We start from the raw sequence: 24329 nt of genomic DNA on the forward strand, positions 1-24329 counted from the left end.
ATCTCGATGTAAACACGCTTATGGAGATAAGCGAATGGGTTTACAATAGTTTCGAAGGAGATGCCGACTCGTCCGTGGTTACGAGACTAGAGGATAAGGACGAGCGCTTCTTCCCTCTCGCTCGCTCTCTCCTTCTCTCCTGCGCTGCTTCAGTTGTCGACACCCGGAAAGAGACGATGACGACGACCCTTCACGTCCGATGGACCCACACAAACATCGATCTTCGGATCAACCCGAGCCACCCGTCGCGTGGCTTCATCCGCATCCATCCTCTTTTATCACATTCCACATTTCTATGGCACCGTGCGCGCGCTACTGTCCTCGTGAATATTTCTGTATCCTTCTCAGTGGCTGCTGCTGCTGCTGCTGCTGGCCCGGATTTCACGCATTTGAAAGTTAAAGCAAGGGAGCCCATGCTTGCGCGATAATACAAGGGATCTTCTGATTGCGATCGTAAATCTGTATTAAGTGGGTAGGCATGACAAGATGCTTTTCAAACGTTTGAAAACGTTGCTTTTTCTCGAGTAAACAAAGAGGCACTTTTTTCCTACGCTTTTCAAGCTCTTTTTTATCAGACGAATCTGGAGTAAATAACTGAAGGAAACTCGCACTGCGAGGAAAATGAAAGCTGCGCGAAAAGTTTCCTTCATTATTCAGCCCGTTCGTACATTCCCCTCCCTACTTTTATTGCAATTTATTATCCACGTAATATCCCCCATACGATTTGTTCTGACGTATACTTGTTAAAAAAATCATTGGACCCAACGGAGTGGCGCGAACAAACCTGTTGTTCCCCGGATACTAGCAGCGGCATCGTGGAAAAAAATGAAAGGGAGAACACGAGCAATAACCACATTACCGAATAACCGGGAGGATAGCCGAGGCAGCCCGACGAATACACGAGAGAGAAAAAGAGGAAACAAAATAAAAGGTAATGCGGAGTCTCTCTTGCGAGCACGCACTTGAACCCGAGTGTGCCGGTCTCGTGACGGATGAGAGCGAGTAAGCTTTGGACAGGGCCCTCATACCGGTGATCCCCGAGGGATCTACCAGCGAGATTGATGCGTTATGGGAGGCGATCACAACAAGCCATGCATTGGCAATGACGCCGAGTACGAAACTTAGCGTCGCTTTGCCAGCTCGGCACTCCCCCAACACCAACATTACACGAGTAATACAGCCCGGAATTCGTGCAAGCTATCCTGGAAATAGAGTGCAAACCTCACGAGCCAAGACAGTCGTGAAATTTTGAAGGGAAAAGTCCTTTAACACTTTCCTCTCGAACGCACCGTTCGCGAGATTTTCCATGACTTTTGAGAGAGCCAATCGCGCTGGGCTGATGCAAAGCGATTAGTGTTGGCCAGTGCTAATTGGTCAGAGGACTGATCAAGCGATTCCCCGTGATGGAGGAACTTCTCTCTTCAGAATTCCGCGATTTATCCACCCGCGTACTTTTGGACACCCAATAGAATTTTATTCCTTCGAGGTTATGAAATTTTAAGCACAACCGAGAGGCCCTGCAATTCTCACTGATGTCTTCTTGTCTCTCAGAAACGTGTGCACGTGTGAAGCATCAAGTAAATCTGGATTGAACGAATATACGAAGGGATCGGGTCTGTTCAAAAAATTCTCGAACCCAACTCATCACTCACCCTTCGAGGATTCTCTTATCTCTTCCATCCCCCTGCCTGCCTCTGTCACCGATCCGAACGAAGTTGCACTTTTCTCAAAAGATTCGTCCACTTCTACACGGAGAAAACGAATTCGTTTTTTATAGTGAGAAATATATATTATTTTTCAAGAATTTTCAATTTATTCAGCCTCCGATTACAAACAGCACTGTATTTTTTGAATTTTCCTATTTTTCGTCCCTTCAATTCTAAACAGCTTCGTATATGCATAGCAAAAAGTGATGCACGTGAGAACTATATTTCGTTTTGTTTTCGAGTGTTATTCGTCGTGTCAGACTAGCACTTACTGATTAATGCAAATGTATTGTAAATCACAAATTTTGACTGTCAGCATAGTAAATTCTATGATAAATACACGAATGTACACCGAATTCGTGTCACATTTTACCATACATAAAGTTTTTTTTTCAGGTTGCCCGAGCATACTTTACAATATAAACATTTCAAGTGACTGAGAAGATTTTTTACTAGGATTATAGAGAAAAAGATTCTTGAGTCTTTTGAATAAAAGGTATGGATATTGGTCTTTTTATTATGGTGGATAGAATAATTCGTATTATTGCTCTTTGAATAAATGCTGCAATCCAGTACGCGTATGCCGTCCATTGCGGATAACTGGGCAACGAAACGAAGTCATAATTATCGTCAAACTTGAGCAAAATCGCAACAGCTTCCAGCTGACCCTGGAAAAATCGAGTGAATTACGTACTTTGGTGTGGATTTAGGCCCCTTTCTATCTCAGAAAAAGTGTCCTCTTTCGTTTCCGCTTGAAAATTCGTCCTCCCTCGCTCGCGTAGCTTATCACCTTGGTAACGCCACGACCTCCATTCCGGTGGTGTATAGACAGCGATCTCTCCGTACGGTGAGTTAAGCGAAGAATATTATGGTAAGGCCGATGCGAATCGTTGCCAGGACACAAAGATATCCGGGGAGCAAAAATACCAGCAAGAATTTCCGCCTCGTTTGTTTTTACCTGCGCGTTCTACCTCCGCCATGAGATTGCGGTGACCTTCGTCGCCATATTTCCCGTCCACGTCCTCCCTTTTCAATCACTTCGTGTCTGTCTTTAGCAAGCAAAACGGAGATAAGGTTTATCTCGACCTTCGCTCACCTTCCAATTGGATGATCATCGTTACCAAGTTGTTCGAGAAACTTTGAGGCTGTCAGAAGCCCCTTAATCCTTTTTGAAGAATTTCCAAATATAAATTCGCGCATCGAGATGAATAAGAGGCGAAAAAGTAGACGAGCTTCCCTCCCAGATTTCCTTTTATGCCATTTCTTCTTTTATCAGCCTTTTTTTAAACACTCCTCGCCGAAATATATTTTTAACCAGCTCGGAGCTCAGGCCCGGATCGTCTCGTCGCAGCCTCTCGGCATGTTCGTCGTTAATTAAGACTCCCCGCCTACTACCACCCCGAAAAAGTCACTGCATTCCAACCCCGGGCCGCGGGTCACGTGACTTTGTGTGACGCCTGACTCGGCATCCGAAATGCGTTTGTTTCATTCCGTGTCACCGGCACCTCGGGCAACTCGTCAGAGAGGACACGTAACAGTCGATGTGAAACTCTGTGCGAGAACGCAAAAAAATGCGATTGAAAAAAGCCTCCGCGGATGCCGGAAACGAATGTTGAAATTTTAGAAATAAACGAGATTTTTCATTAATGAAAACTCTTTATGCGCCGAATCTGATACGAGAGCGCTTCTCTTTGGCAATGAAATTCCTTTATCATCCCTCGATTTCCGTTCAATTCGATGAAATGAGGCGAAACGGATGGGGGAAAACAGATGTCCTCGATGACCCAAATTACGTGAGACGCGTGTCGAAAATGTGTGTATTTGACATCTGTCGAGTCGAGGGAGATTGTTGGCAGTTGGGATTGAGGTCGCCGTCGCCTTCTCCATTTCCGGTGCAAAATAATCCTCATTTAACGTGCTCGTGATGACTTTTTCACCAGAAAATGGGAAGATAAAAAAGTGCGGTGGAATAATAAATGACTGCGAAGGGGGTTGTTCCGAGCCCGAATTCGATCGGCGAGTGATTTCCACCTGGGATTCGTGGCTCCTCATTGATTGCACAGATTCCGTTCGAGGTGCGTCCGGTCTTACAAAAAAGTGGATTTCATTGCAGAGGCGCTTTCGATCGCTTGATTTTCAGGAGCCGTAACGTTACGTGCTTGGATTTCCGATCTGGGAAGGTAAGATTTGATACGAGAAGCAGACAGCGCTGATCCCGGTGCGGAGCGTTCCTCGAGGCGCATTCTCATAAATACATTAGACACGAAATATCGAGAATCCGATATGTTTTTGATAAGCTCTGTGAAGAACCTTCTTTTTTCCTTCCGCTGAGGTATTCATCGATAAAAAATAAATATGTCCGATTCCACATGTGTTGCTGGGAGCAAACGCGAGCTCAACGTCCCGCTGTCACGACGCGACCAGTAATTTAATAGCCCCGCCGAAAGAACCTCGATATCACGCTTAGCCCGAATACCACAAGACCGTTATATATACCCGGAGTGTATACAGGCTTTCCCAAAAATCATCCTCCCACTCGGAGCGGGCGAGGATGCTCAAATCCCGAAGGAAAAACGTCCTCGGTCCCTGTCCCTTCCGATTCACCGTTCCTCGATCGCAACGGCGACCAACCGGAAGAGCTCTGCTCGCCACGAATCCACTACCCGAAGAATTCACAACTTTTTCTTCCCTTCGGCGAGCGACCTCGTAATCGAGAGAGCGTAATAACTTTTGAACGGAGCCGTACGAGGCATCTCGATAGCCCGATGAAAACATAACGATCGATAAATCCTCAGGAGGGGGCAAGAACGCTCGCAGACAACATAATAACGTGATGTATATCGTGTGTGTTGCTGTTGTACTGTTCTTACTTATGGGCTACTACCTGCAACGATAGCAGTCCGCGACATCCCTCCGCCCCTCTGCCTCGCCGTTCGTATATTTTTCGTCCAAGTACATTTATCGAAATCCTCGGGAGTAGCCAGAAGTGCTATTATTTATCGGCGCGGGAGCATGGAAAACGGATGTTCGTTAATTGAGCTGTGAGCCTCGGTGGCCAATTTCTCGAACTGCTTCAAAGGGCAGTAGGCAAAGCTTTTGGGGAACGTGTCTAACAGTGCGCTGCTGGGAACTCGTTGTTGCGGTGATTAGCGAGGCTCGGGAGCCGGAGATGGAATTTTCCGCGTGGTAAACCGAGCCGAGCGCCCTTAAATGTATTTGGTCTTGGAGAGCTCAGGGGGAATGGAGGGGAAATAAATGAAAAGATAAGAAACTTTGTCTTTGTGGAATTTCTACAAATTTACATCACTTGATTACTGATGACTGATCAAAGAGGCGGCTTCGGGAATCGATCTTCCAGTTTTTCGTATCTTTCTCCCTGCCCCCGTTGAAGAGAAACGGGCATTGATAGTCTCGCCACGATTCCGGGCGCTTGAACGAGTCGCCTTATCTCCCCAAGCTCCGCTCGTCGTCGCGCGGGCTCGCGTCAATCGTAAACAGTGCGCCCCCATCCAATTTCGTTCGCGTTAATGTTGCTTTCGAGGAGTTACGTTAGCCGAGCGTCGCAGGGTGATTAGGCCGAGGAAGCCGGGGCAGTATATATAAAAAAAAAAAACGGTGCCGAGCCCGAAGCAGATCCCCGGGTATTTGGCGCGCGTTAAGCGAATCTCGTTATTCGAAGGAGAAACGAAGGAGGAATCCGCGGAACGAGAAACGCGTTAATAGGGCAATAAAACGAGCCACGAGGAGTCGTGGCGAGGAGCCAAGATCGATACCCTCCGATACGGAAAGGGCCTAATCTACATCAAGCAACTCCCATACGAATGCTACCACTCCCGATTAAAAGTGTGGATCCGTAACGCACTCGACGAAACTACGACCTCGAACTCTCGCGCTGGCTCACAAGCAACCAATCTCGAGGCGATCGTCGTCACGTATTCCCCCGGAACTCGCGTTATACGTATTTTCCTAAACCTAAAAATCCCTCGGTACTTTGCTCCCGCTGACTCCTCGATCGCTATCTCCGCTCGGCTGCACTAAAACTCCAAACTCCAGATGAGCTCGCGTCCCGGAGACACATCGCTCCAACGTCTTCTTCCATCTTCCTACTTTTCTTTTCGTCTCTTCTTTATTGCTCGATCTTTTTACTGCTCGCTCAGGATCCTCAGATCTGGAGGGAGCTCGGCGAGCAGGACTGCCGGGGCGCCGTGTCATCCGGCTTCAATCAAGTGCGTCAGCATCTGCACTCTTCAACTTCTCTAGAATTCTTCACGACGATGCGAAATCCTCCTGCGAGCCCAATTCCATTCAGCGAATTTCGGATAACGCGATTCTGGGGACCCGGGAAATTGGAAAAATCAGGCGGATCCAGGGCAAGGAGTGCCAGCCGCGGAAGTGCGCCCTGCCCTGACATCAGGATCCTCGAGCCCGTCGCGCTTCCTCCTGGAATGGTGCGAGCAAACCAGAAAAAATGAGGATTCGAATAGGAGCGAAACGAGAAAGACAAAATTAAAACAGCTGAATTAATTGTCCTCGCTATCTCGGAGCGTTTCATCTCTTTCGTAGTTGCATGGTTTAAGAGGATGTGTTTGCTCCTGCTGGTTTGATGTTATCGAGTATGTGACTCGAATACGAAAGAGGGACTTCCTCGGTCCCGTTGAACGCTCGCGTCTCCTCTCCTGGTTTGCGTGTGGCTGAGATATCGGCCGCGCGCTTGTCCTCCGCAGTGAACTTTCGGTCAATCAAATCGCGAACGCGATCCATCATCTTGTTTAGATGCGCGTTGACGTTTCACCACGAAGAAATGAGAATTTCGCATCAGCGGTAAGATTCATCGAGATTGCTGACGTTGTCGGGCTGCCCCGAGGAAGACGGTGCTTCAGCAACGTTCATGGAAAAACGATCGACAAAACTTTCAACTCGAATCGCATAAACAGACTTCAGATTTTTCTCAACGTTCCCATAAATTTGTACTTGATATTCGGAATGAAAAATGGCACTTGCCGCGGGAAGCAGCACCGGAGGAGAGACAACGGGCCTCCTCGAGCTCGCGGATTTCGTACAAGGGCGAATAAAAACACTTTCAATTTAATCACGCTCGAATAATGCTCGGCAGTCTCTCGTTCGCCCTTCGGCTTCGGGATCATGCCTCCGTAACACAATTCGTTTCTTTTTCTCGTACGAAATTGAAATCCCGACAGCACGTGGAGAATTAAACGACTCCCACGAGGGATAAGCAAAAAACGGGGGCGGGAGGCCGAGCGGGGAACAAAGGGGAGGGGAGAGTGTAAAGAGAAAAGAGGAAAAGGACCGATGAGATCCCCTCTCGCGAAAAGCAGAGAAACGAGGCGCGTGACACGCGTACATTCGAAATGGATGAGCTTCCGTTTTCAGGATCTTCTTTTTCTCGTACAAACGTCACCGAGAGCCTCTCTCTTATATCGTCGTGGTTCCTCAAAGTGAAGATCTGCTGCTACACTCACGCGGCTTATCCGGCTCACATTACGCGCTATTCTTTCGAATTTATTCGCATTTCTATCCCCGCTCTGGTCCATCGGACTCGCGACTATTTATATCTCAACAAAATGTTCTATTCTCGAACACAATTGACTTTTCGGCAGAATAACAACCGTCCTCTTTACGGCTCTACTCTCAAATTTGAAAATCAATATGGTCTCCTCTTTTGTCATAGAAATGTTAGAGACGTGATTCATACCAAAAATAAAAATCTTCGGAGTGGAAATGTTATCGAGTAGATTTGTAAGAGTCGAGTTGTGTTGCAGCAAGTCAACAATTCTACTCTCAGTAATGTATTCAATGACAGTTCTCCTCTAAATACATGCTCAAAGAGCGGAGTTGTTATCATGTAGAGCTGTGATGATGTAGCTGCTAGTTAACAACTCTATCGATAGTCATTCTCGATAACAACTCCGCTCCTTAACAACTGCGGATCTGAGTAGAGAATGTCCACCCTCTTTAACATATCTACTCCGGTGTGATATTTAATCCCCAATATCTCTACTCATGATGATTTCAGAACGTATCTCATCGCGAGTAGAGATATTGAAGATCGTGGATTATACGTGAGTAGACGTAGAGATGTTACAAATTTCGGAGTAAAGATTTTAAGAGTAGAGTTCTTTTTTAATAGAGCCATAAAGAGGACGGTTGTTATTCTGCCGACTTTTCGATAAGTGTTTTCCTGCAGCTCAGAAACTGTGGGCACTTGGCGGGATCGAGTTTGAATTTCTTTTGTTTCAAATGTCTCATTTCCCAAGGTTCGATTCGCCGATATTTTTTGAGCTCGCACACGATCGTTGTGTAACGTCGCAATCGATTTCTGAGCTCTCTTCTCGATTCTTGTCAATGAAATATTGAGCAGGGTTCTTTCCCGATGCTTCGAGAACGACAAGACCGCGTCATTACTGGCTTTTACTTTGCCCGAAGAATCGACAAATTTTCAAAGTAGGAAGGGTGTTAAGTGTCGCCAGCGGAACAAAGTACGAGAAGGTACGTTGAGCAGGGGAGACGAGGAGAAGCTGGCAATGCCCGGTCTCCATAAAGCTGTGGCGGAAACCCCTTGGTGATTCAATTCGATACAATCGGAGAGTAGATTCTACGCTCGCGAAATATATTGCTTCTCGTATACGAGCCGTTTCGACATCCCTAGCAAAGAAGAACACCCACGCCAAAGCTCCTCCTTTTCATCCCGTCCCGTTAATATTGCTGACGAGAAATTTTTTGCCTCGTTCTTTTGCTCGTCGATCGATCCTTCATTTCTGACTTCGTTCGTTCATTCAGTCATCGAGAGTAGTGAGAGTAAAACTGGTAGGAATGACTGCAGTGGGGGAAAATTTCTTGAGCTGGCTCCGGCTGCGAGCCAGTGGAAAAACTTCAATTTTTCAAGCTCCATTCGTCGTGGAAACGCGGGAGATTGAAACAGTTTTCATGGGAACGATATTTGTGGAGCTTTCGGAAGAGCCAACGGATCGTGCCCGAATATTTGAAAAGCAAAAATGATTAAGAAACATTGCCACCAATAAAGAGTCTTCGGGTGGGCAAAAAAATGGCAGCAGATAATTTGAGCTCGGTGAGTGAGTAAAACGAGCAAAAAGATATTTTGCTGCATAGCGTCGACGCTGAAAAGCGTTTCCCTTAATAAGAGATTGCTCCCTCAACGAGATTGGGTACGTCGTCGATTTCTCGTTCCTACGATCACGGATCTCTCGTTCCGGTTGAAGGGCAAATTTGGGTAAAAGTTTCGCGGTCCATCGACGCAGTAGCCGTTGGGATGACCCTTCGAGAATGGTCGGAGCCCTACGTCCACTGGGGAAAGAAGACAAGCAACGAACCCCTCGAGCCGCCAGCACTCGCCCAGAAGAGACACCTCCCTCCGCTCTCCTCGTTTTTTCCTCTATTTCTAACGCAATCAGCTGAGTGGATTGCTGCAAATTCGCTCGCCCTGTCTCCTCGGACATCCACTTAGCCCACTCAGTTCCTGGTTCGCCTTAAAGTGTTTTAGAACTCGGCAAATATCCACTAGTTTTTATCGCTCACCTTACCGGCACGAGGTATTTTCTCGGCGCCACGTTAACGCTCCGAGAGTCCCTCGTCGCTTTTTATTTTATAGATTCCCCTTCAAATTTTATTTCCATTCGCACACCGAGCGGAGCTTCGTTCCTTCTTTCCAGAGCTCGAATAGGTTTGCCGGAAATTGTCGAAAACCGCGGATTCCCGGTGACCTCTCGACTCAGTCTCGGTGCTCTCTCGAGCGAACGAAGTTTGCTTCGGGAATTAAGGTCCTTGGGAGAAAGCCCGAGAAAGCAGCGTCCAAAAATCTCGGAATGTTGAGTTCTCAATGTGTTTCGTCAGTTTATTTCATCAACTAATTTCATCAAGGAGAACTATTACTTCCAGACAGCAAAGAGTCCGACGCGACAAAAAATCGTCTGGAAATAACAACGAGTACATTGTCATACCATAAAGAGACTAAGAAGGACCAATTATACGCCAAGAGATTCGGGACCGAGCACGGGGCTGGAGCGTGTGCAGCGAGAGGTTTCCTTACGACTCGCTGCTGGTTCCTTGCGATCGTAATACGAAGCGAATAATTGGCGAAATGGCGAACACGAAGAATCGAGCACGAGGAGGGAGCGCGCTGGAAAGGTGGCGGCGTGTTTCAGAGGTTTACGGCCAGAGCCACGACCTCAATTTTGCTCTGGCAATCTGCTGCAGCTCGAGAAAAGAGAACCGTGACGAGAGCTCGCGAGCGGACTCAAGGCCAAAGGAGGCCTCGGTCATGGGCACGTTTTGCAAGTAGTCACACTTAAAGCTTAATGCAAAAAAATATATGACGATTGGAGTTATTCTCATTTCGTGGAACGAAAGAGAAATACAATAAATAAATGACTGAAAAATCATTGCTGAAAAGATTCATTGGCAATTTCAGTAATTTCGCTCTCTCGTTTGTTTTTTTCCCGTCGCCTGCCCCACGGTTTTTCGATCGATCGGTGAGCCAAACTTCCGAAATGCTTTTAACAATAAAAATACGTGCCCGAGTTCGCAGGCGCTTCGGGTTGCGTCCGGAAAATTGTAACGCGACGTATATTAAAAAATTCCTCAGATCGAATGGAATTCGGAAGCCCGGAAAGGGGAGGGCCAATAAACATTTCATTTAATTAAAAGCGTCGGAAATGTTTGGGAGTAAAAATAGTGAATTGAGAGATTGATACTCGCAGCACGATCGGCATAACGCTCCGATATTTGTGCTACGGATTCGTCGAAGCCACGGAGAAGCTTGGAAGGGTGTATAAACAGAAGGTACGAGAGAGACTACATGGTTGAAGGTTGGAAGTTGGGCGTAGCAACAAACGCTGGACAAACAGCGGTGTATAGTGAGTTGTATATGTACCCACGAGCTTTACACGTACACGCCCTCACGCTCGCTTGTATACCGAAGCAGCGAAGGGACGAGAGGGGCCAGGGGGAAGCTCGGCTTGTATTTACTCCGGGAATTAAAAATCCCTTCGCGGTGGAACGAGCTTGAAAGGGTCTAGCGAGGCGTGAGCTCGAAGAACATCATCCCCTACGCCTCTTCGGTACAGCAGCACTCCATGATTTCTCGCGGTGTGTATACGCCTCTCGTTCAATGTGGTGAAGTACTATAGCGGAATATAAGTACAGCTGGGGTACGTGCGGCGGGGTGCTCGAGGTAGGAAATGAACGGGCGACAAGGGCGTCGCGAAAGACCGGATTGCGATTAGTTTCACTCTTGGATATTCTCGTTCACGCTTCAACGAGTACACCTGCCCTCCGGGCGGACATTGCGGCGAGGGTGAGCCTCCCCACAGCCACCCCCTGGTACTCACCGAAAAAATGGGGTGGAAGATAGCCCAGAGTTATGGAAAATTGTCGGGAATTGATCAACGGACTGGATGAGCAAAACATGCAAAAAAACACCTGAAAATCTGAGGGATCCTCGTGGTGCAGCTTGCAAATGCGAGTTCGGAGTTCTACGGGGAAAATGTGGAACGGGGATTCGGAGGGGGAGGCGATTTTTTGACGAACTTTGCTCCGGGACGGACTCGAAATCATTTTGGAAACTCTACGCAGCTCTCCCGACGCGAAAGCTGAAACTGGAAATGTACTGGAATCCAGTGGCAAGCCCATGAATGTACAAAGATATAGAAACGCCCCGCGAAATGTATTCTCGAAATGTGTATAAACATAAAAAACAGCCTCTTCCTGGTGCTTCGTGCGGGAGGAGGCGGAGAAAAAATGTTCGAGGCTTGTCATAGCGCTCGGCGAAAGTGCGGCGAGCAACGACAAACTTGGCCGGTCCATAAATCGAGGGAGGCTCGATAAAACGGTGGAAAGCGAAGAAAAAAATAAAGGACTCGGACCCGGAATAAATAACCGGAGGATCGCCAGAGACGAAGAAAAACGAAGAAAAATATAGGCAAAGGGGAGCAGCCCACCGCCAACGCCGAGTGGATGAAAGATGGGAAAAAATGAACCCCCCGTGGCATAGTCCACGCTCGGACGCGTATGACTTACTGCTTAAAGGGGCGCGCAAAACTCTTGCCGCAAAACAACATCAGCGGGGAATAAACAGAGTACTGAGTGGACCTCTTAAGTAACCTTAAAGTGGAAAAGTTTCTCGTAGCCTCGAGTTTCACCGATGGCGGCTCGACATTTTTCTTTTATTTTCAAGCCGATCAATTACTCCCAAAGTTTTTAATTGAGCTCCGACGAATCACGCGATTCCGGCGAAGCCTCCGAACCAGACTCACTCAATTTCCCAAAAACCGCGATCCCCAAACCGATCGAATCTGGATTCGAACGCACCTCGAAATCGGACACACTCGGAGGGCCAAATAACCCCTTCGACTCGAAAAACACCGAGAATTCCTCGCCCAAACGCCCCTCGGTGGCACCCAGCACGAGGCCGAACCATCAGCCCACCCGGGAGCCTCCGGAATTTCTGACATTCTCTGGAAAATTCACTTCGCAGAGTATTTCACGAGTGCGGACACGAAGCTCACCGGACGAAGGAAATCTACTTTCATCCACTTTCGCTCACCCTTCGGCGAAAAGGTTCCAAAACGTTTGGAGCTTTGCAGCCCCACCCTTCCTGCCCATTTAGAGTAGTATTTCACTTTTGGAATAGTGGACACAAGCGAAGGGGCTCTCCGCATTGCAGGGTGGCTGTATTACGTTAAGGACTCTGTTTTGAGGGTGGCTGAGATTCTTACGAATGTACACCAGTGAATCCGGGCATTACCGAAAGTGACCTGAACGACCTTCACCCTTGGAAAATTCGATTCAGGCATCAAAATCCTGTAATCCTTCGGACTTCATTGTTTTTAACGAAATTCTCGCCTCCCTTCGTCGTCATAATTTTCGGCTACGATTTTTTCAACCTCCCAACGAAATCCGCGATATTTCCCTTCCCTTGACCTTCTGACCATTGAGACGTTCAGTGGCCAGCTCGGAGGAAAACCACTCAAATATTACCATTAAGCAAACATCCCTCCTTCGTCCTACTTCGCTCAAGGCAATTCCCATCTCCCCGTGAGTTAATTAATTACCCAAAACATTGACAGTCGCTTGAAAATAATCGGAGGATGAGTCGGTCATTCGACGTGTTCGATCATCTCAATTCCACCTGACAAACGACTCGAATCCATTAACTTTTCCACTGTTTTTCGTGAACCATGCTGATCAGCATCGCCAATCCCTTCTCGGTTGAGACTCTCACGTGGACCGGGCGAGTTTGAGAAGGGAAAATGGGGAGAGGTGGGCGCGCATCTGCCGAGTAATGATCGGACCTCGGGAGCTCGATTTAATGAGGCTCCTCTGGGCTAATGGACCTCCAGACAGCAATCAACGCTCGATTTAGTAGATGGACGACTGCTCACCGAGCCACGGCTTATCTTCAGATAGGGCCAATGCCCTCAAATGGATTCCTAAGTAGGTCACCACGTGGATTCGTGGTTGGATTATCTTGTCAATCCGACGTCCTTCGACGTTTCCGATCCACCTTTCGGATGCAGGCTCCCTGGCGGTGAAATGTCATTTTTTGTACGATTGCGAATCCGTCAATGAACGTTCGATACGAAGAGAATTATTTTGAGGAAAAAAAAGATAAAATGAAATTATTTGAATGACTTTCACGGGGTTTTCACGAAATGAAAATTTAGAGGCAAAGAAGACTTCGATGTTTTACTCGATCGGACGAATGCACCGAGAATTTTATCCCTGGCGAACCAACGCTGTTAAGGGGTCTACCCTAATTGGGCAGGCAAAAGGAGACCATTTTCACGAATTTTTTAAATCGGTATAAATTACAAATACGGATATAAAAAGTGTTGGGCCTCAAAAATACACTCTTAAAATACACAAAGTTTTTTTTTAATATTTACTTTACCCAGTTTTCGTACAAAAAAATGGGGGAGAAGACAGATTCAAAAAAAGCTGGGTCTGCGCTGTTGATGAAATCTCTAGAATGGATGATCGGAGAAAAAAAATTGTTCGAGATTCGATGGATAAATGGCTATAGCGCATATCCTACGATCTTTGATTTTTTCAAAAATGACAAAATGGCGGCCATTTCTCCAAAAACTACGAAAAAGTACGTTTTTTTCATCGTTTTTTTGCTAAACAAAAATGGTTCAACTCAAAATTTTAACATTTGTATATGCGGCACAGCTGGAGTCATAAAGAACGTGTGGTAAAATTTTGGTAAGGAGCGGTTTAGTAGTTTCGGAGATTTTATCAACGAGCCGTCCAAAAACGTAATTTTGAGAAAAACGCGTTTAAGCAAAGGCCGGACCGCACTGGGCGGTGCGTATTAGCGTGCTCAGACAGCCAAGTAAACGTCGCTCAAAAGCACACTTGGGCTACTCAGATCTTTATAAAATTTTAGCACGATACTTTTAAATATGTACACTTTCGAAAAATGCAATGAAAAAAATCGATTTTAGAAAATTCTAATTAGGGTGGACGCCTTAAACTCCCTGTAAAAAGTGCTGCATTCTACTAAATATTTTATTTCCATTTGAAGATCGTTAATGGCAAGATTGAATGCTGGGATTGGGCAATCGAATATCGTGAGACCTTTGACGATAATACAAGTTTCACAGCTTCGAGTCAACGCCGACGATTATGCTCGCGTACATCCACACATAAATAAATGCCGATCAGCTCACACGCTCAAACCCACACAATTAACGTTCCATATTTCGTAGCCACATGCAAAACGAACTCAACTCGGTGGCGAAATGCCGTGAGAGCGAGGGACGAAAACCTCGCAAAAATCGACTCTAAAAACAATCGCCAAAATGTTTTTCATCCTGTGAAATTATACACGCGAGATCGCACCCGATTGTTTCAGTATACTCACTGCACCTCGATCATATCTCAACGCCGGTAACATTATCTTACTCGAGATTAATGGTGCTCTCTGTAACGGCGCATGCAAACACCAAGAAAATCGCTCGATTCAACTAATTTCGTAACCCCCATTATTCGTCCACTTTTTCAAGAAATTTTGTAATTCACTCGGTTCCCATAAAAATTGAAATTTTTAATTTTTTTCAAATAAATTGTCGATTCTCGAGCTATGTTTCTTCATTTCTTCGCGAACAAACTTTTCCAAAAGTGTACAAAAAATTTTGGTCACCCTCTGAAATCGTTCAAACGAAAATTCCGTGCTCTAATTTGATCGAAACATATTCAATGATCTCGTTATCGTAAGTTGATGTTTACTGAGGACGCGGTTTCTCGTCGAAACGCGATGAAAAAAGTAGTTGGAGTTGGAAATTCAATGAGATGCTGGAACTGAAAGGAAAAATATGAATCAAACCAAGTGGAATTCTATCTCCGTGTTTAACCGTCACCGTTTCTCTTCCGAGTCTCGCGGATGCGAAGGACAAAGTTAGTAGGAGCTGTGAGAGGAGCTTAAGGTCGTATACGCGAGAGCGTGTCACGGAGCACGCTCATCGCGGGTAAGAATCCCGGTGAATATCAAAGGAAGCCGTCAGCCAGCTCCCGTGCTACGGGTCTGATGATGTATGAGATCTGGCTGGTGTTCTCTCGAGGTCTTAGCTCCTTCGGAGCAACAAGACTCTTTTGCATTTCATAAAAGCCGAAAAAGATATGTGGGGAGGGTTATATAGGCGAACGAATCGAAGAATGAGAGCGGATTTACGAGCTGCGTTTTTCGAGGACTGGAATTTCTCGACGCAGGACAAAAGCGACTGCGCGTTTTGCAAAGGGAGAAAGAATCCTGAAGCCAGAAACTTATTAGATCGAGAGATTGAACGAGTCGGAGCAAAGTGCTCGAACGAATCGTCCTTTCCCATTATTTTCCAACGGAAGTTGTTTTCCAACTTTTCGTTCGAACGTGCACGTTTCATATTTCCAATGAAGTGTTGAACGCTCAGGTTCTCGAGTCCGGATACTCAGAGGAAACAAGTATTTTGACCATGCGTTCGCTCGACTGTTCTCGGTTAACTGCCTGCTTCGGTCCCCGCACGAAAGGGTTGTTTCTCCTGAAAGTGCGGCTTCCGGTTGGCTTCTGAGGAGGCGAAAGCGCGTGTATAGATTGAGAAAACGAGAGGAAAGCGTCGGTACACTCGTAACGCCAGAGCATCCCAGCAGAGACTCTCGCTTCGACGTGGAACTTAAATTAACTTGAGAATCAAGTTAAGCAAGTCGATGTTGTTTTACTTCCCTGATGATCCTCTGTCCCAGCCACTTCGTTGCGATCTCTCGTCGGTTCTTCCGCCTCGTGCGCGGCGCAATAACGATATTAGTGGGTCTCTCTTCGTCGGAAACTTAATCCGCTCTTCACCGAGATGAATTTTACTGTCACCGGGCTAACTCTGTTTCCGCGCTCCTCCACAATGAGGAGGCTGCGCGTGCGAATTTTTTTACAAATCCCCCACCACAAGCCTGTAAATAACTTTCTAAATATTTCAGCCATCTTCCAACCTCTAATTTCAATTTTAATTCCTCCCTCCCCATCCAATTTGCCACCGCTGGATCAGCTTACTCATATTTTTCACCAAAATTTACTCCTCCAGCGAAAAACTCGCTTGAGGCTAACCCTCGCAGCCCTCATTCACATACTTTCGTCGTTTCTCTTCTGCTCCAGGTCGCTATCAAAATAATCGATACCAACACCGTTCGGGAGCCCTATGTCATCAAGAATCTTACGAGAGAGGCTAAGCTCCTCGCCAAGTTGCAGCACCCCAGCATAGTTTATCTCTACGAAACTATTCGAGTAAGTAAAAATTCAAATTTTCGATAAAATTTGACTTTCCTCACTTTTTTCGGAGTATAAACACTGCAATTTCATTAAACGTAAATTTATTAATAATCAACAAAGTTTATGAATGAGAAATGGAGAAAAAAAAGTATGAAATTGTAATTGCACTCGATGTAAAATGACACGAAAATAACAAAACTTATGAAAGTACAGGAAAATTCTCATCTCAGGCTCCATTTAATCCGAATTCTCTCTTAGAGTTTTGCGCAAATATCTGGCCGCGGATGAGTTTTCTGTTTTGCACTATTGCTTGCTTTCGCTTCGCCCCTCGCACTTTTGACGGTCTCCTTCCTCAGGAGAAAGGCTTCCGCTCGTTTCGTACTACTCTTTTCCCCTTTCTATGACAAATCGCACGAGAACAACTGAAATTTATCCAGAAGCCCCGAGGCTCTTAAACTCACAAGTGAGAGAAGAAACTCATCAGAATTTGAGGGAGTCGAGGAGAGCGAACTACCCCGGCGAAATGATCGAACGAAAGCTTAGATAGTCCTGTCTGCTGGGTGATGCATCTTTTCACAGTGCTTAATTAAATTTTCACGGGGGTGAAACTTTGAAAAAGTAATTTAAAGGAGCCTAGTGCGAGCGGTGACTGAAAACAAAAACTGTTCGTTTCGTCTGTGCATGTTTATACGAGGTCGAGTGTCTAGTCAAAAATCGTCGATTTTTCCAGGCAATTCATTCCCTGAAACGAGATTACCGAAAATTTATATTTTTTCGTCACTTCGCTCAATTCTCTTTCACCGTAAGAAAATTCTCTTTAAAAATTGAGTAAGTCGATTAAACATAAAAATTTCATTAATTCGAAGTCGAGGAACATTCGAAGTTCCATTAAGGGATGAAAGGAATATGAGGGAAATGTGAGAACTCACCTGACAAGGGAGGCTCTCGCGAGTCGTGAGTGAAGGGTTAGAAGGGCGATGGTGTCACGTCGTGTGTACACGTCGACTCGAATGGTGGCACTTTCTCAAATTGTTAGGTGGAAAAAAATCTCCGTCATTGTTTGTCAGGCGCAAAAGCGTGACTTTTACGATCCTAGAAGAGAGCGTTGCCGTTGAGAGGGGGAAAGTTGAAGGAAAGAGAATACGGCTGGCTCGTTTTTGTGCGGGAGTTTGCTGAACATGCTCGTTTGAGTTGGGAGTCGAGCTCGTGTGCACACGGGGCATGCACATTGTTCGGATCCCGTTCTCTCCGCCTAAGATTGCTGCGAACTCGGCGAGCTGTGGAAATTACCTTCGTAATTAAAAGAATAATCAACCTTTTTGCGAAGCGGAAGTTTGCCGGGGTGTAATATTAAGGGCGCGTTACAGGAATATCTCGGAAAGAAACGCACTCGATGTCAACGGAGCGAGTGAGAATCGTTGGAGGCTGGAACTCGAACCTTCGAGTTCCCGAGGCCACTTTTTCGTCTCGGAAGCTCCGCAGTGGCCTTCTGCGTTACGCGGCGTTGCATATTTGACGAGCGACAACCAGCCCGTGAATTGTAAGAGAATTAAAGTGGGCGAAGTCTGGCGCCGTTTTCCTTCCAGAAAAAGCGCATTGGTCGTCACTCAAAAATGAGCGCTCAGGGATTGCGCGATCCAGGATCCGTCGCCGGCGACGGCGATATCGATAGCCCCGGAAAAACGTGCGTCTGGTGAAAAATAGGAGCGAGTAAGCGCCTCGATATTGCATGCTTTTCTTGCAATAACGCTGCGCAAGCGGATCGCTTCATTGTTTCCAGGCTCGCTGATGATTCAGCTTTCGCACATAGCCTCGCTCCACATCTGTACGTAAACATATGAATGATCACGATCCTCCACGAGGATAGCTGCTGGGATTGTTTAACCGGGAGTTGCTCCAGGTCAACGTTCCCCAATCGGCCCGGGTAAACGGCAATCCTCCCTGGCGTCTGGAATTTTTGTTTGCTCTATCAGCGTATTTATTTTACCGAAGCTTTATTAGCCTGCCGGTGAATTCGGGCTTTTTTGCCCGCCCTCCGCTCGCCGCTTCCTGCTGGCGGACATTTCAGTCTCTCGTGGGGCAGCAGAGGGGCCGGGGGCAACTAATTTTACTCATTAAACGATTGCCTCTCAAATTTTGCCTTCGTTTTCTAGCTGGCAATTAAGAAGCTGCGCTGATGAAATTCCCTTCATTGGGAGAGGCTCCTTTGTCCCTGGAATCAAGCTCGCACCTTCGGCCGAAACGTCGCCGATCCTTAATGGCAAACGTCTTTTCGACCGAACTTTCTTTCCCAGTTTTCTTACTTTTTCTCACTTTCAATTGGCACGATACCAACTTTGAATTACCGAATTACTGAAATCCAACATCACGGTTCGAAGCAGGTCATTAACTCAAAAGCAGGGTCACCCCCGCCCCTGCGATCGCATTCGTTCGGTTTTTCGCATCGGAATTCACGAGATATTCAGCCCATGCGACGTGTATAATAAGAGAAAATATATTAGCATTTTGTAATACAACGAAACAGATGAAGGAGGAAATAAATGTTGATCGGATTTCCAGCTCGTATGACTATCGGATAAACTTCCAATTGGGAAAACTACTCGAAACGAATAGCCTGCAATGAATACATACGAGGGTAAACACGTGAAAGAGGAAGAAGAGAGACATGCGAGTTGCTGGCTGGTGATTGAACGAACTGTGGGGACAAAGTGTAATTCGATATTCCAGAGCAGAGGGAGGAAATATAATAGAATCGATGGCTCCGGATTTCCGTAATTATAGATGGGGTCAGTTTTCCCCTGCCCCTGCCCCGGAGCCGCTCAACGCGCCGAATCTGGAAAATTAATTGGAGCGTCGCGGAGTTCGATGAAGTCCCGTGTGTTTTTGACGAACAAAGCTGCTCCGAACCGACCAATTATTCGTGCGATCGTCAAAGGGGATCCTCCGAATCCCATTGAATTATGAATTTAACGAGATAATACATAGAAGCCGAAAGCTCCACCGGGCCCGGGTTTTTCTCCACGAGAAAATCTCCCGAGGAAAATCTCCTCGTCCGAGATGAATCCTCCGCCGCCTCGGACTCCTTATTTTTCTGTATTTTCCTTCTCCAATGCACCCATCCGAGCCAACTAATCCATCAGTGCATCACGGCTATCGACGACACTTGTGAAATCCTCGTGCGTCAATCGAACCCTCGAAACTTCCACGGTCCGGTCCGATCCGAGCGCGAGATAAGAGGAAATTGTATTTTTAATGGGGCAAGTACTCACCCTCGCACAGCTGCTCACTCGATTAGACGAAATTTTCCTCCTCGCGTCAACTCCCCTTAACAAACACTCCGATCTCGAATCGCTTGCTCTCCAGTGGATTAACTCTCGCAGTGGACTAAACTCTACCTGCTCGCATCCGATCTCTTATCTCCCCTAATTCCACTGAGTCTCTGCTGCTCTTTCGCACCTGCCCATTCGGGAGTCATCAATCGATCGATTTTCATCCGGTTTTATGACGAATCCAAAGCCCATTACTTCGATACTTTTTGCTGATCGAGCGGTCCTTTTTAATCCAATTGTTGGAGGAGCTTCGTCAAGCGATTCAGCGTCTCAAATGCCCTGGAGATTGCTGGGGCCTCGAGGCCTGGGTTCGCGCACCTCCGCGCGGACTCATCCTCCGGCCTCTCGCCGTTTCGTTCGAGAATAATCGATTCCTCGTTAGTGAATTAGACGAAAACTGGCAAAGTATTTTTCCTTAGAATTTCGTTACCCAGGATTTCTCAAGTCTTTCGAGCTCCTGTTGGGAAACGCGCAGTAGAGAAAACGCGCTTCGAACCCATTAGCGCAGCCGCGATTCCGAATTTTGAGGGGACGAAGATCAGAGCGTGAATTTTGGGGGAGCCGTAGGGTGCGAACGGAATAATAATTGCGTGGAACATCAAAGACAACCGACGCGGGACGCGCGGCTTTGATTTTTAGATTGAAAAATTCCTCGAACGGCCCTCGCTCTATGAAATTTTCAAACATTCGCAAACAGAAATTTCGCCGTTTCTGCTTCGGACGTATCGATCCGTCAACTCGGTTGCTGAGATGCTCGCTGCTGGCAAGCGTGACCGCATTAAAGCAGAGCTTTTGGAGGGAAGAACAAGGGAAAGGGGCGGAAGAGCGGGGCCGCAGTTCGAGGCTGAGAATTCCGTAATCATTGAGAAAATTCGAATTTTCCGTGAAATTATTCGATAAATTCGTTCCCCCCTGGCGAGTATTTTCTTTCATGTTGCTCGTCCTCTCGCCGACGTAGTCGCTGGCATAACAATCGATGAATAACACAACTCGAGGAGTCTGAGACTCTCGCGATAATCCTCGGCCTCATCGGAGAAGAAAAAATAGCTATAAACAATAAGAGGATCAGGGCGATCCGCGCGGGCTCACCGATCGGCAAAGCCGGTTACGCTGGATTCGCTCCCCGAGTGTGTGACGCGAGAGCCACGAAAGAGTCCTTTCGATAAGCAAAATATCATACGACACAAACGCAAGTGTGCGGATCCGAAACATCTCGCTCGTTTTCACCTCATAATCTCACGAGCGAAAGCAACATACGAAACGAGCGAGAAAGAAATAATAAATGTTTATGCGTGTGCTGGGGATGAGAGAGAATGGGCCATGGGAAGCGTATTAGGCACTTCGCAGCCTGTACGCAGCGAAGCTCGCCCCAAAGCATTTTGCAGCATCTGCGACTGCATAAGCTCAACGTTGCTCGCTCGTAAAATATATATGACGCATTCCGAAGGCGAACTCGAGTTATTGCGCGCTGTATCACCGAGCTACGAACTTTCGAAGATTCTTCCCAAAATATGGAGCTGCGAGCTTTCCCTTCGACTGACGAAATTCGAATGAATTTATTCGAATCCTCGGAACTCGATCGTTGTGTTTCTCATCATTTGCGTGTGCTTTCGTTGAAAACTCGACAAACTCTCTTGCATTCGTGAAATTATTTGAGGGAAATTACTATAAAAATGGTTCGAGGTACCGGAGTCAGAGGAGTTTCGAACTCAACTTAATTCAACAATAACGAAAGCAGGCGAAGCTTGTTCATTCTCGTTTTGAAATGAACTTCGTAACACGCAATCGTAGGGAGTACGATGAGCTACGAGAATGAGAGGATTCAATAATTAATGGCTGTGAATATTATTTTCGTTGGTCGATCGTTTTACATTTATTTCTAGCTGTACGAGCCGAGCGTTCCGCCCAGGGAAATACTGTCATGATAAATGTCTAATTAATGCAAGAAAAGCATTGCCAAAGTTCAAACACGAATCATTGAAAAATAAACTAGTTCGGGAGGCTCTAGATTTCTATCAATTTCTCAAAATATTCTCTCACGCTGTTCCAAAACGTTCATTTCGAAATAATCACTGGCTTCTCAACTTTATTTTTTCAGTGCAACTCGTCGTACTACCTCGTGACGGAACTGGCGACCGGAGGTGATTTATACACTCACATTAGGAAGCAGCCGACCGGCCACCTCGACGAGTCTACAGCCAAAAGTTACGCGAGACAACTCGTCTCTGCTCTCAATCACATTCATCTCAAGGGGATCGTCCATCGGTGAGGAAACAATGGATTTACACACATTTGGTTTTCGAAACACTAGTAAAAACGTACGCGTTTCGAACGCCCGAGGCTGAGAAACCGACTTTTTTCACCTACACAATTTCTCACCCTTTTTCCCTCCCCTCGTTCCAGTGCCCATAAAAATATATGAAATTTTTCAATCTTTCGTACTTCGATGAAAGTTTGGAGTTAAATGTTAAAGAAGGAATAAAAATCTAATCGCTAGAAACCACGGAGGGGAGCCTCAGCACTCGGATCTTTATATCCCAAAACTTTCGGATTACGACACGTGACATCTGGCCGATTTACGAAATTTCAATGCTTCGTTTCGACTGTCGTTGGGAAACGCTTGCTCGTACGTCTGAAAATTCGGTAAATCTCACTCGAAAAACGTTGCAATCCTTTGAGATATTACGTTGGACTAATCGCCGCGAGTTCATTTTGCCAAACATTCATTCTGTGACTCCCTGAAGCCTCCTCATTTTTCATACCTATAGTCCAATGTCATCGTAACTCATAATTTGACCGTGAACGATCTCTGGCGTTCGAGAGGTTCGCAAATAACAGGAAACTGTTACGTAAATTCGTTTTTCTCGTCCACGACGTGGACCAAAGATCAGATCAGTTGCTCCGGATATGACTTCGTCGAAGTCCCGCATCGTTCTGTCAGGTTTTTTCACCAGACAATGACCAGCGGAAACTTGGAATAGTCGAGGAGCCTGGAACCTGGTATTCGACCCAAAAGTTTATCAGAAAACACACCTTTGCACTGGCGTTGAATGGGATTCGAATAATCAGTGAAAAATCGCGAAACTACTTCAAGGACAGCTTCGAGCAACTACGGGGAGAGACTTTTATAGGAAATGCAGAGTGTCGGATAATGCAGAAGTTTGGGGAACCATTAGCGCAGTCCTTGATAAGCAATTTAACGCGCTGCGCTGCATCAAAAATCGACACGGAGCGAATTTTCATTAAAACTATATCATGAAATGATTTGATGAAAATTTAGGAGATGACATGACAATTCGTTTCTCTGTGCTATACGAAAAATTGCATAGTTTCGTATTTTCCTTTTGCGCCCACCAAATATACGAGGTGTTGCGGTTATAAACACGAAAATTAACTAGTGGCACAGAGTAAAATTTTAAGCAGTCGCTTCGTTCATGAGTGCACTTTGTGACGTAAATCTTTGTCGAAAAGAAGATTCACTTCTGTTCGCCAATTAATTTGGCCAACTTCATTTCACCAAAAGCTCGAGTGACATTCGGTTATCGATGGATCGTCCGATGTGAGAATGTCGCAGACCTAAATTGTGCCTGTCCTACATAGTAAAATTTGAGAAAACTGCTCTCGGCATCAAAATTATTGTGTACTTTGAAAATTATTATGTACGTTGAAAATATTTCAATTTTCTGCCTACCCAGTGCCATTGCAACGAAGCAGCTCGCGAGTGTCAGGAACCTGATCACTTTCGATGTTCGAGTACGGATTCCTCCGTTTTGGTGCTTTAAAAAACACCTTAAAAACGTCATGGACGATAAATCGATGAAAATTAATCGATGGAGAAGCTTCACACTTGGACAGTATTTATCATATTTTAGCGTTGCTCGATTCGTTGCCCAAAGTTACGACTCCAAGTCAAATATTTTCCCGGACTCCGTTCGCGTCATCATTCGAGTATTCCAGTAAAAAACGACCCAAATTCAACATCTGGAAGTACGTTAAGCACAAAGTGGGAGCGAATCGATAGGTGCGAGGGGTGAAAATAATTTGGTGTCTTTTGATTCAAAAACTTTTCGATTATGACACGTGACATCTGGGCAACTACGAAATTCCGATACTTTATAGGGCGTGCAGTGTCAAATCGTCTCGCATTTGTAGCTTTTGCGGGGGGGAGGTGAGGAGATGATGTCACACGACCCTATTCCGCAGGCAGATAATAACGGTAACACGTGACGCACGCGAGACACTGCGATTCGAAGTATGTGACGCCACGAGTGAAATTGAGCGCGAGTGCCAGGAATTCGTGAATATATTAAACGTTCGAAACTTTACGAGTGTGTATGCGCGCGTATATTTTTTAGTTTGATATCCCTCGCCATACGGGGGAGGTAAGTATGCCTGGACTTTTTCGTCTGTTTGTCAAGACTTGAAAATCTCAATCTCCCCGTTGAAGTTGATAGATCGTTCCCGAATTCGGTCAGGACGCCCTTACAATATGGCTCGAGTATTTTTTGGGGTTGAAAACCGCAT

At 46.1% G+C, this 24329-nt stretch overlaps 1 protein-coding gene across 1 annotated transcript in view; it reads left to right on the forward strand.

Annotated features, from left to right (window-relative positions):
* Positions 1 to 3448: 3448 nt before the first annotated feature.
* LOC122412354 (MAP/microtubule affinity-regulating kinase 3-like) overlaps positions 3449 to 24329 on the forward strand; it is a 50614-nt gene continuing 29733 nt past the window's right edge. Inside the window, exons 1-4 of the mRNA XM_043421824.1 lie at positions 3449 to 3499; positions 3770 to 3886; positions 16363 to 16491; positions 21904 to 22070. Coding sequence (XP_043277759.1) covers positions 3449 to 3499; positions 3770 to 3886; positions 16363 to 16491; positions 21904 to 22070 — 464 coding nt within the window. The remainder of the gene's footprint in view (positions 3500 to 3769; positions 3887 to 16362; positions 16492 to 21903; positions 22071 to 24329) is intronic.

This window comes from Venturia canescens, chromosome 6, assembly GCF_019457755.1.
Source record: "Venturia canescens isolate UGA chromosome 6, ASM1945775v1, whole genome shotgun sequence".
Taxonomy (NCBI): domain Eukaryota; kingdom Metazoa; phylum Arthropoda; class Insecta; order Hymenoptera; family Ichneumonidae; genus Venturia; species Venturia canescens.